This window comes from Hypomesus transpacificus, chromosome 2 (assembly GCF_021917145.1).
Source record: "Hypomesus transpacificus isolate Combined female chromosome 2, fHypTra1, whole genome shotgun sequence".
Lineage (NCBI taxonomy): Eukaryota > Metazoa > Chordata > Actinopteri > Osmeriformes > Osmeridae > Hypomesus > Hypomesus transpacificus.
The window spans coordinates 11,212,534-11,225,868 of record NC_061061.1 but is presented as its reverse complement, the minus strand read 5'-3'; the positions used below and the strand labels follow the sequence as shown (position 1 = coordinate 11,225,868).

The following is a 13,335-nucleotide window of genomic DNA, read 5'->3' as shown; positions in this document are numbered from 1 at the left end:
CTTGTTAAAGGTCACAAATAAAATCGAATCGAAACAAACATGCAGTCTCTTTGTAACTGACCAATCACTATTGTTTCATATTGGAGTATTTCATATTTGTGTCCAATCAGATCATTTATGGCCTCCTTTGTCTACTTTGGAAAATACCAGATTCAATATGATTTGATTGGTCAGAACTTTGCACGGAAGAATTTGATTGGGTTGTAAAATCCCATTGGAATAGAGTTAACAGCTGGTTCTTTTATCTTGAACAACACGTTCTCATGGTTAAATACATGATGAGCAGCACACTCCTGATACTGTTTCCATGGAGCCTTGGCGTGTTGATCTGGGAATAGCTCCTCTAACTGCTCATAAACTGTACAATACCTAATTTAACAAGCATGACAGATCCTAGATCTGTTCTACTCTGAAACGCTTTGTGAAAACTGTCTTGAAGTGTGTCTTTAAATCTTTGACGCAGAGATTCTACAGGTAGAGGTGACTACACCCGAACTGAGCCCTCCATGTCGCTATGAATCTCCCAGCGCGGATTACCATTTGATACAACCCAATGGGCTCGCCACCCTCGCTACAGTGAGCCAGGGTGGAACTGAGAGGGTGAGTCACGGAGTGCAGGGGGAGAAGCGTTCACCTGTGAGTCATCGTCGAGCACGCCTGAATATCGTCAAGGTTTATTTCCAGCCCTGCCATCCATCCTGCATCCTGCAACCCCCACACCAGCTTCCTGAACAGGTTGGAAACAACCTCTCTCCCAGAGCTCCAAACAGGAACACAACACTTCACCTTTAGTGAGCAGCTCTTACGTAAGATAAAGGTGGTTTAAAGGTTTATGCAGACAGAACAGCTCCAATCCTCGGACTGAAAAATGGAAGTCAGTATTCGGGTTAATGATGAAACAACACAGTATAGGCTGCAGATCATTTTAATATCTTAATTTAAAAATAGACATATACGTTAGACATTAATATATCTCTTTAATCTTTGTTTTTTGTCTTTCTTTTCACTCCCAACAGTTTGAAACCACCGATCCAATTTTCCCTTGGAGTTCACTAAACGATCACCTGTCACATTTAGAAATGGTTTGAAACACGGGGCTCAACGTACAGAATAGTACTGCATGGAAATCAGAGGTATTTACAACATGACACTACACGGTATTAGCACAGTTTAACCACCTACTGATCACTCATACTGTATAGAGGTTACTGCCAAGGTTGTCCCAAAAATATTATTAATTTTAGACTGACATTTTAGAATGTCAATCACAAATAGAACAAATAATCCTCCTGATTATAATGACCCTGATGTTTTAAAACTTTTGGCTGCTTGAATGACTCGATTTATATTTTTTCTATAAAGATGCTATTGATTGTTCACACATCTGGTCGTATGTATTGTTCTCAAGAGGGGATTTGTTGTTTAGCTTGGTATGATGGTATTCACAACTAGAAAAATATAAGAGAAAGGAACTGCAGAGTTTAAGGGGATTCGATCCAGCGAAAGGTCAGCCTGCCCACGTGCACGTCTACAAAGATCTGCTCACTGTACAGTACTGTACTCAGAAGATAATCAAAGGTTTCAAATGAAATGGGACATGATACCTCGACATGCTAACTGGATCATGACATGGAGCAGATGATTTGTACCTAGGTTTTTTGTGTCGCAGTCATGTACACGCATTTACATCATCATTATGAAAGATGATCCACACGTATTGACTTCCTGTCCCACGGACACATATTTTATCTAACAGTAGACATGTGTTCAATCAGTGAGAAAATGAGTGTTGAGGTGAGGAATGGAGAACAGCAGAGTACTTGGTGACATGGTGCCAGCTATATCCAAACACTATAACAGTGAACAGTACAGCAGCTCTCTCATTCTGTCTTGTTCCTATCGATTGTATCGTGCGGTTTCCTGGACGGGAGCCTGGAAGCAGAAGAACGGAAAACAGGACGCCAGCCCTCAATTTGTTCTTCAGATAGCCTTCCTCCGTTTGATAACTTAACTTCCATTAGAGGTGGATTGAGGTATATGTTCCTGAACGAATCAATATATTATTTAAGTTATCAAAACCTTTGAACATCTACCCTGACTCTTTAGGTGTAAGACAGTGCACCATCACATTGAGTATGTAGGGTGCACCACAGAAAACTGGTTCTTGTAGAAGGCTTTTCCTCACTATGAGAATCTGTTATTTTATACATAGGACCTCATGCCTGTTAACAGTATTTTGGGGGGATTGATTTATAGTAATTTCCCTTCCAACTGTTGCAACGATAGACTAGTTTGAGTATTATTACAAAGACAACTTTCGGATGGCACATCTAAGCACATATAATGGAAAAGGCATCTGATTCACATTCACTAACGAAACCTTAGATGAAAGGAAATAAGTGTAAAGGCTGTTACCTACTAAAAGATGGGTTTCTGAGAGGTGAAATGATGGCAATGACTTTGCGTGTGCTTTTGCTCCAGGTAGACAGCATGACCTCACCAAAGACACGGACAGATCGTTTCAGGGCTGCTAACATTTCATATCCCTGTCCAAACATCTGTACATGAATTTATCCTTCCTCACTGCCACAAAGGAAATATCTGATCTGATGTAACATGATGGTAGAAAGCATGTGCTTTTTCATCACAGGTCTAAATTACAGCCTGATTGCAGATAGATTTGTCACCAGAAATGAGGAAGGACGGTCATGTGTCAAGACCTTCCAACTAGGACCTCTATGGTGGCTTTGTCCTTCCTGACATCTGAGACAACATGGCGTGGGGAACTGCTACTTAAACACTTCAACAGACTGGAGCCAGGTGAGTAACCAAGTAAGCTGACCTTAGTAAAGAAGACTGTGAGGAACACACACACACTCACAATTACACACACGCACACACACTCAAGCACACCGACTAGCACGTCAGATCTTCATGTTGACTGTCAGGTCTCCGAGCTGGGCTGGACGTTCTGGACTTTAGACAGGGTGATGGGGACCTTGCCCTCTCCAGGGGTGGGGGCTCTGGTGATGGGGCTCACGGTGGCCTGCAGATCAGCCAGCCTCTCCTTGAACTTCTGCTGCAAGTACAGCTCCTCCTTGGAGTAGCTCTTGGCGAAGGCGGAGAGGAGGAGCCCCGCAGCCATCAGGGTGCCGCCCACGCAGAACAGCACGGCGCCGGTCAGCTTGCAGACGTCCAGAGCTCGGTTGAAGCTCACGGCGTGGCTGTCCACGAAGAGCAGCTCCTCCTCGCCGAACGCCTCGATCTTGGCGGGCGTGACGTAGCCAACCAGGAGCATGACGAGGCCCGCGACCAGGATCAGGGTTCCGAAAGCGAGACAGACCTGGGGGGGAGGGGCAAAGGGGGGAGGGAGGGGGGGGCGGGAGGGAGGGAGAAAGATGGAAAAGTATATTTCCGGTCAGCTCCACGCGACCCTTCGAAGGGAGAGCGTCGTGATGAAGCTGGGCTCCCGCTCACCTTCCAGAGGACAGAGCTCCACCTACTCGGCGATCTCTGAATCTGAAAGTCTTCATCGCGCTCCCAGATGGAGGCGCTGCACTCCTCGTAGAACTGGTGCAGGTACGAGCGGACTCCGTAGCGTTGGTACTGGCTGTTCACCGCGCCCTGGCCATGCTCAGCATACTCCGACCCACAGATCTCTGAGCAGGTAGTCATGCTTCACATCTGACAAGTACACACACACACAACAAGAGACAAAAAAATATACTTGGTCACAACATCTGTTGTCTTTAACAAAATGCATAAACATGCACACACACGTGCATAGTCCTACAAACAACTCTCAAGATCAAGCGTCTGCCATTGTAGTAATGCCGCTTCATTAGCACAGTTACAAAATGTTCAAATAAAAAAACCTTCATAGAACATGTTGAGTAGCATTTTTTCCTATCATCTGAATCGTTTGAAAGTTACAGTATGATCAAGCGGAAAATCAAATGCTCACACCCAATGCGCAAATCGACCAAAGCAGGATAAACACATCCCACACTGTACACTTAGCTGTTAGTCATCCAGCCACAGAGCCACACTCCCCCCAGAGAGTTAGCTCTCGTCTGTTTTCCACAGTTAGCGTGAGAGCTAGACCAGAGTTTCCACACCACCAAACTCGCTGAGGTTTCGTAGGACAAAAAGGCTTGTGCAACGGACCGGCGACGTTCTGGTGAAACCGACTGGGTTCTATTCGTGCTCATTCGCAACGACAGTGGACACGACACCAGCCGAAGAGTAGGTGGGAGTCCGAGTCCTACTGAGGAGAAACCTCGACTGATACTGTGCGTCTCGTTATGGTACACATGACAACATGCCTGCAGGAGTCCTGAGCCCAGTCATGCCCAACACCTGCCATTTGTTTGATCTGGCTAGTCAAGCACAAGGGGTGGCTGTCAAGGGATGAGGCAGAATGTAGTTCTGCCCGCTGGGAGAACAAGGCAGACGGGGAATCATCACAAGGATTCAAGCTCATCGGATCATTGTCGTTTCTTAGGGATTGCTAGCTTCAGATCCTAATGTCGCGTTGCGGTTCGTGAAAGGAGTTGTTTCTTTCTTCACTGACCGAGTTAGAGAGAGGGCAGTGTAGACGCGATCGGCGCGTGAAGATCATGCATGTGATCCCAGCTGAACTGGAGTCACAGCCTCTCCCTGTCTGAGCTCCTCTCAGCTCGGGATCACAGGAGACATTGTGCTTCCTGTAGAACATGTTAATTACATTGCAGCTAAATGTGTAGCTGCTGCTGGGGGAAGCTGACAGATGAGTCAGCCTCCTCCTGAGAATATAACAGTGGGCCATGGCCCTGTAGCCTACGTCACTGCTGAATTATTTGTGTGTACTGCATGAAACGAGAGTGCAAGATTAGTTATAAACCGGTGTTATGCTCAATGCACATTACAGGATATGAGAACTTTTATGGTTGTGTACTGTAGGCCTTTGCCTACCTTCTTTTCAATATGTTATGGAGGCCTTTGTGAGGAACACACAGAACTGGATGTTCAACATAACATGTCTATTTTGATAGAAGCAAATAACTGTAAGGGCTGCATATCAAACATCCTCTTTAATCACTCAACAGTGGAAGAAAATGATTTTCCACGTCAACAAAGACCCATGACTTGAATGTATTCAGTCACGTGTATGCTAGATGAGTACACCTGATCCAGCTTGTGATATAATAACAATAATAATACAAATATATTGCCCATATCTAAGTCAAGTATAAACCTATCCAGATTTACAAGTGACAACCATAAATTCGTTTTACAGTGGTATTTCTCCTCGGGAGAATGCTACCCTTAACGCTGTCCATGGTGCTGAATCTATGTTCTCGACACAGGCTCAATACATGACGCCATACAAAGAGCAGACGTTCGTCGTGTTCCCTTGAGACGCAAATAAACACCACTGTCATTATTTGTTGATAAAATGAATTAACGTCGATTAAACGTAAATTGATTTCAGATAGTTAACTATAGCGATCACGTTATACAGAAATGGAAAATCTGTTTATGTATGAGCGCGATTATGAGATTGAGTCAAGTACATAAAACATTACATTCGGGTTTTATCCTGAAACTAACACCTTTTCGCCAAGTTCATTGAAAATACATACCGTACAAATCGACGGGGTACAATGTGAAGGTTAAAATGACAGGTCAGGGTATTTTCTAACGTTTTAACCTCCAGATCTGAAGTGCGTTCAGACACTATCTTCTACCCAACCGCGCTACATAACAAATGCAATGTGATACATTTATTTGCACATCATTTAGTAATACAACGAATTTAATGAAAGACTAGACTACCTGTCATAACCAGGTTTGAAGAGTGGTCACTCGGTCCTGTTCCTTCAGTTGGGTCCCATCACTCCAGAGCTCGCGCCTCTCGGTCTGCACATCGATGATTCAGATGTTCACAATGCACACTGCGCACGCGCAATGATCTAGCTGTCTTGTTACGGTACAATAAAGCGGAGGCGGTTGTGACTGGCAATAGATTGGCAACCAAGAGGCCATTATTTCGAAGGTCATCGTCACGACGTGAGGTGGGGTTGGACCCAAATGCAGGGGAGTACCGAGGCATAGCGAGGAACACAGGTTTAATTCTCAAAACAGGACACAGACAGGGTACACGCAGGGACAAAGGGTAATGCCAAGACAAAGACTGGACACAAAGCAGGAACCTAAATACACAGAAACAAACAAGACACAGTTGAACACAATGAAACTAACGACAACTGAACGAGACAGGTGACGACAATGACAGGGAAACACTAGGGCAGGGCAAAACCAAAAACAATAGGGGGGCACGGCTGTGGCCGTGACAGTCATTGCAACAGTTTAGCAGACTATGGATGTGAGATATTACACCCAAAAGTGTGGATAAAAGACAGTAGGCAAATCCGTGAACTTATGTAAATGTGGAAAAGGTTAAGTAGCCTATGTTACCTCGTGTTAGTCATGTTGGAATTCAGACAGATAGGACCTAAAGAATTACATGTGGCCTGTAAAAACAGCCCGCCTCACTGTTATTCATTTCCGAAAGTCAACCTGCTGTAATGAATGCTACTGCTTTACCATCTTTTAGCATCTCAGATAATGTCACGGTCAATTAAGCCTGATAGAAAAAGAAAATAATGGAACATTTCATGGAACATTCCCACACAAACACCCTCCAGCAGTTTCTCAGAGAAACTGAATGATTGAATTGAGGCCACATTCCAGAGGCAGACTATTTTTAGAGCTGCCATTGACGTGTAGTGTGAAGCTTAGTCACTCCATAGCTACTTGCTCTGAGGGGAGGGAGGCCTTGTGAGATGGACAATAAAGACATTTAGGAACAAACAGGAACAAACAGGATTCCTTTTAGACTGGACTGGCTTCCTTTCTTTTTTACCAGATGCTTTTTTCTGTCCAAAGCAATGTGGGGGATTTGGACTTTGACCAGTGGATCTGCAGTCAAACTCTGTACCACTGAGCTACACCCATCCCCTGGTTTCTAATCTCATCTACTAGTATCTTGGACTAACCATCATTTGACACACCTTTAGAGGTCAACTCTCTACACAGCCTCCTGCCGTAGATGACTCAGAATGTCATAGGAACAAAGGAACTGACGAAAGGCAACCAGCAGACCAGTCCTTCACCATTCAGGAAACCCATTTTCCAGTGTTTGGGAAAACACTGCAGGTCAGAAAAGCATATCTTAAGAGAACAGTATTTTATGTAGACCTGTGAAGTTATAATCTAGCGTAACTCATCAGTGAGTCACTGACACAGGCCCAGCCAGCCCTGAACATCCCTCACAAATCAACAGCCGTGGATGGAACCACTGGGAGAAACGCAGCCTCAGTACATACCTTGTGTGTTGTGGTTGGAGATGTGTTGTTGCAGCTGGCAGTAGATGAGTATGTGGTGAGATTGATAACGAGGTTATTGTCTATAATCTGCATTTGCACAGGAAAGGTTTTGTCTTTGTGGATCTTAGGTTCGATGTTCTAGACTGCCGGAAATTCCTTTTCTACCTGGCAGTGGGTTGTAAAGAGAACTACTGTAATACAACCCAGAATTTGTTTTTTTTACAAAGCATGATTTTTGGCATCAAATTACATAACAGTAAAATCCGTTCAATCAGCCAGGCCAATATTCTTTTGTAATTACACCATCTCATAAAAAAAAATCAGTTAATACAAAAACTCATCTTGTCTTGGTGTTATAAAACTAATTGTAAAATCAAGGAAACAGGTAAATTATGCTCATTTTAACAGCAAGCAACCAATGCATCCTTTTAGATGAAGGTTGGTCTTGCTCTTGAATTGCTGTGTTGACGTCCCGAGCCAGCCTCACCTCACACCACCCAGGGAAGAGGCCTCATGGGCTGGCATGCCAAAGCTTCATTGTTAGGAGATAATGGCCCTTGCGATAAGCTCTTTCATCATTTTCTCATTCTCCCTGAGTTTCTCTCCATCTTCCTCTTTCTCTCAGTCTCTTTGTCTGTCTCTCTTTCTCACTGCATCTTTTTCTCTCTCTTTTTCTCTCTATTTTTCTCTCTATTTTTCTCTTTATTTTTCTCTCTATTTTTCTCTCTCTCTCTCTCTCTCTCTCTCTCTCTCTCTCTCTCTCTCTCTCTCTCTCTCTCTCTCTCTCTCTCTCTCTCTCTCTCTCGCTCTATTCGCTCTATCTCTCTCTGCCTGTCAGTTGTACAAGCTGTGCTCCTCAGAAACGAGAGTGGTTTCTATGGTTACGGGAAAAGGTCACCTTCAGGATGTTCCCTGTGAGCGTGTGCAGAATGCCACTTGGATAATCAACTTCCTGTAATGGCTGATCACGGCAGATCTCATTAGAGGCAGAAGGGATCGGCGCAGGCTGGCGCAAGCTCGATCTATGATTAAGGAAGTCATTTAGTTGAAAAACAACAACATCTGATTGTACCTCCGAATACATTAGTCACCCATTCAATATCAGCATTGAGCACAATCAAAAACATGCAGTCCAAATGTACAGGTGATTGATAACATTTTGTAGGACACCCAACAAGCCAGTCAATCAGAAAACATTACAGTGACAAAGAAAACTGGAACCCAATGGAGTATATTTCCATGATTTAACAGTTTACCTGGCACTCGTGTGATAGAGCAGTGCCAGTCAGGTCGGTAGCCGCAGATGTGAAGAGCTGATTTAAACCCTGCCTTTCAGCTTCCAGGCTGGCCCTCATGTTCTCTGGCATGTGTCCGTTGTCAGGGAAACACCAACAAGTCACAGTAGAAAACACGGTTTCATTTTTTATTCTCTATTATCCAGGTGAGTTGTAAATGTGACCTAAAATATCTCAGCTATACATGCAGTACTGGAGAACTTTACATGTGACTAATCCGTGCTTCAGCTTTTAAACAAGTTTGATTATGCGTTCATGTACTTTTGTATAATATTTATAAGGACGTGTAATATGTGAGGCATAATAAAGGGGAAGAAACCGAACGAGACAGACTTGTATTTGGCAACATGTCTTCATGACTGAACCCTAGCTACTGTGTTTGGGCCGTTCTATTAACAATGCTGACACCTGCTGTCTGTGTGGTACAACAACCATTGTTCTCCTATATTTCCTCCATTGTAGAGCGCGCACACACAAACAGGAGGGTGGAAGGGGTTTCTGAATTACATCCAATAAGGGCAGATAGATAACACAAGACTGAATGAGTCAACCATGGCCAGTCTAACATGGTCCACTAAACGCGACCTGGCTTCTGAATTTCAAACCCCCGTAACATCCATTGTGGCCTGTTCTGTTACGTTTTCTTTTTGATGGATGTTTTCTACTGAGCAGAAGGTGTGGGAGGACCAGTATTTTTTCTTCTCGCCAGAAAGCCCTTTTCTAGCTCGGTGCCACTCTTTGACAACAGCAGTGTGATGGATGAGTCAGTATGACTCGCTGGCTATCCATCACATAACCTTTACTTTTGTGTTTTTCTCCATTCTTCAACATATTGATTCTTATGTCACACCTATGGCAGTCCTCCAGTCGAGCTGCAAGTGCTGCTTCCCAGGACAGGCATGTGGGATGTCCAGCCTGCTGGAACAACTGAGCCCAGTTTGGGCAAGCAGTTCTGGAACTGGAACACGACGATTCATGTTCCGTTCCTGTTGATGCTATGTTGAAGCCTGGACTGGAGATGTAATCGAATTTGGTTTTCTGTGAACGTACTTCTTGGTATCCACATACTTGTATTGGACGACTGCATGTTATCGGTGGGGAGCTCTTGTTGTGATCAGGTTCGGCCTTTACTGTAGATTGATTTGCATTAGGTTGGTATGTAAAGTAAGCATATCCCTCCATGCTCTAATGACATAATACGATTGCAGCCAGGGGCTATCTGTTTTATTTGCCCTTCACAAATCAGGTTATGAGAACCTTTACTAATGGCCGTGTAATCATTTAATAAAAGACAGAAAAGCTTCGGGATGAAGAATAATCAGGTTAGCACCTTAAGCAACCCCATTTTAATTTGAACATTTCTAATGATGTTTGGGAGCGGTCATCTGTCAGAGAAGTCAGGTGATATATATGGCTTGATCCCTAATAGGCTCTCCAGGCACAACATTACTTACGAGGACACAAACCCATCCATCATTAAGCTGTCCTTATTTTATATGCTTGAAGCCAGAAAATGATTGCCACCAACAATAGAGAAATATGAGTTAAACACTTGTAGTTGTTTGTTGTCTGTACGTTAGGCTGACTCTTGAATGCCTACAACTTCCAATTCTATTGAAAGGCTTAGAAAGATCCAGACATTCCTCAGCTTCAGCTTCCACAGCCTTGGCCAAAGAACAATGTCAACCTTGCAGACGCTGGACCCAGGTTAACATCCGATTCACCCACTGCTTTAGTGAAAGTATACTTTCAGTTTCCAGTAATGAATTGGCTCAATGCGGTTTTCCTACCTGGCAGGACCTGTCCACTTCCCTTGTGGTTTTGATGTGACTGAGTGTCTCAGAGTATGCTTCCAGGTTCAGTTCTGGATGATGTGCACCTGCTCTCCTGGCTCTGAGGCTGGGTTGAGTTCAGATCCTGCTGGGGTCTCACTAACAAACAGGCCCTGGTCAACATGAAAGAGAGGCTGGTATGCTCCACAGAGCTGCTGGGGGTAGATGGGTAAGACAGGTCTTGGGGTCTCAATCCCTTCCAAACACACTCATCCACACACACGCACATATTCTCTTTCTCTCTCTTTCCACATTCATTTTCTGGCTGTAATTTCTCATTTATTTGAGCGGGCCTTAGATTGGAGAGGTTTAGAGCCTGGGTTCAATCGTGATAGGCAGAGTCTCTTGGGAGGGCAAGCCTGGGGAGGGAAGGGGGGGGGACAGTCCTTGACAACAAAAGCATCCGGGAGGAGCGGGTAGGGGCCGTGCATTGCTCCGTTACCTTGGTAGCGGGGCGCCGGGTGACACACATCCACTCTGGGTTTTTGGCCCGAGTGCTCCAATTACAGCACCAGACGCTGGCAACGGGCTCAGCTCTCTGAATAGATGGGAAATGTGCCTCCCCACCACCACCATCACAACAAAGCCAATGATTTTTAGGGAGAGGGATTGGGGGGGGTGGGGGGGGGGGGGTAGAAAGGGGTGCAGCGCCGAGCACCTGCTTCCCTGCCTTCTTCAGCCGCAGCCAAGCTCCAGACGAGGATCTGAGCTCCTTTCTTCCAGTGTGTAATCCTGCACCTGTCTCTGTCTTTACAGGGACAGGCCTGGAGGGCCGGCGGGACCTCCTGTTTCTCATACAGGAAGGGATTCTGTGAATGGGTGGGATTAATGCGGCGCATCTAGTCAACTATGGTAACACAAGAACCGAGAGCATAATTTACAGTATTATTCGAGCTGTCTATTTTTTTTACGTGTATGTGTGTGAGTGTGTGTGTGTGTAAAATCGGAACTGGGGAATACTACACTTGGAGGTCTTCCGAGCCCAGATAAGGAGTGTTGTCTAAACACTGTGTTGCCTGAATCATGGCTAGTAAAAACCCTATTTCAGGCCTTGCTGGCTCAGATGAATGAGCCAGCGCCCCCCCCCCCCCCCCCGGACGCCCCCCCGCGCGCCCCCCAGCTGTCTGTCTGTCTGCTGGATGCTGCAGAGGAGATGAGGAAACAGGCAATCTAGGGGTTTCTTCTCTCCAATTTATTTGAAAGACCCCTACAGCTTTAAGAGAATCTTCAAACAATTTGACTTGTGGTTGACTGGTAAATTTATGTTGGGGCAGTAGCGTAGCCACGAGGAGGCTTGAGGGGGCCCTGGTCACCTCATTTACATGTCCCCCGTCCCCCCAGATTTCTGATTGCTTACAATAAAAAAATGTGGTATTTTGATTTGTATTAATCAGTCACGTCTGGTTTGAATAACATGTTCTTTTCACACAGGGACGTTCTTGCAATGTATGTTATTGGCATGTGCATTCATGTTATTAAACGAATATATTCACAATTATAGCTGCATTGGTGTGCAGACTTGTACCTGGGCCAATTTTACACTAAACCTTTAGCCATAGCACATTTTTATCTGTAGGATATGCACAATATACACACATACCACATTTACCACATGTCATTAGTGATGATGGCGCACTGATGGGAGTTTAACTCACACCCCCCCCCCCCCACACACACACACACACACATGCACGCACACACATACACACCATACGCACATACACTACATGTATCAAACTTTGTGTAATTAATAGTAACCTGCTAGGACTTTCTGGGTCTCAACGCCAATGCTACACCTTCGGCGCCTCAAAGGTATTTCCTTATTATTTAACATGGCAATGCGATTATAATTCTGTCAGTCTCCACTGGCAGACCTGGTTACCCGGGTTTCTGATGAAAAGGGCAACCTGGCAGTTTAACTCATCCCGGTCGGTATTGGATTAGCATATCTGTGCAGCGATAACGAGAAAGATGACGGCAGTCATGGACGCGTGAATCCCCATCTCCTTCGGCTTGCTCGGCAGTCTGTTACGCTCTCCTCCCCAACCTCCTGGCGGATGATGTCAATAAAAACGTTGCAATACGATAATGATGTTCTTATCGTATCTGCTTCCAGCAACCAAACTCACTGGGATTAACTGTTTCTCAACATGCCACTGGTCCCGGTGTCTTCAATCACTGTAAATCAAGGACATCTTGCCATGGGGAATTAGAAAAAGTTGTCTCAAGAAACGTCATGGCGAGTGTGTGAGATGTTTACAACCCAGTAACATTTATGCCAATGTTAAAACCTGGATTACCTAGATAAATCCAAGTGAATGAAAAATGATTGAGGGGACATGGCATCTTTGACAGAGCGTATGATTATTTTTTAGAAAATAGGATTAGCTCTATATTTTTTAGGGATATTTTCAATGTTACCAGAATGTTACCTTCCACCTTACCATGGATATAGGTTATTGTAGGATTTACTGTGATTTAGCCTAAAGTGCATTTCTTATGCATAAATACAGATAATATTTACTACTGTAGTTCCTATTCCTAGGTTTATACAATTATCAATCTCAATATAGTTTCATAAACAAAATATAAAAGGATTTCTAATCAAAATGTCACTGTTTTAAGATGTCATATATTTTCATAAGAAGATTTCCAAATTTCCAAATCGTCCACAATAAAAACATCGATGCAAGAACCAGGAATGCGTAATCACATCTCGCATTCTATAGTATTGGAATAACCACCTATTTCCATATCTAAGTAAGTTGCTTCCATTCTAATGATGCACATTATTCAGCTGCTTGGCATTTTGCAGGCAGTGGAATGAATTTATGTACG

At 44.3% G+C, this 13,335-nt stretch overlaps 1 protein-coding gene across 1 annotated transcript; it reads right to left on the bottom strand.

Annotated features, from left to right (window-relative positions):
- Positions 1-1,278: 1,278 nt before the first annotated feature.
- Positions 1,279-5,913, bottom strand: nrsn1 (neurensin 1). Its single transcript, XM_047037911.1, has 3 exons — positions 5,818-5,913; positions 3,478-3,684; positions 1,279-3,343 (listed from the first exon to the last, which is right to left on the bottom strand). Exons 2-3 carry the CDS (start codon positions 3,673-3,675, stop codon positions 2,945-2,947), a joined length of 597 nt encoding a protein of 198 aa, XP_046893867.1. The 5' UTR covers positions 3,676-3,684; positions 5,818-5,913; the 3' UTR covers positions 1,279-2,944.
- Positions 5,914-13,335: the final 7,422 nt, after the last annotated feature.

Excerpts from the sequence above, each read along its gene's own strand:
- nrsn1 (XM_047037911.1), bottom strand. The coding sequence starts at position 3,675 with ATGACTACCTGCTCAGAGATCTGTGGGTCGGAGTATGCTGAGCATGGC. Across the intron at positions 3,344-3,477 it reads GGAGCTCTGTCCTCTGGAAG|GTCTGTCTCGCTTTCGGAAC; the intron begins GTGAGCGGGAGC and ends CCTCCCCCCCAG.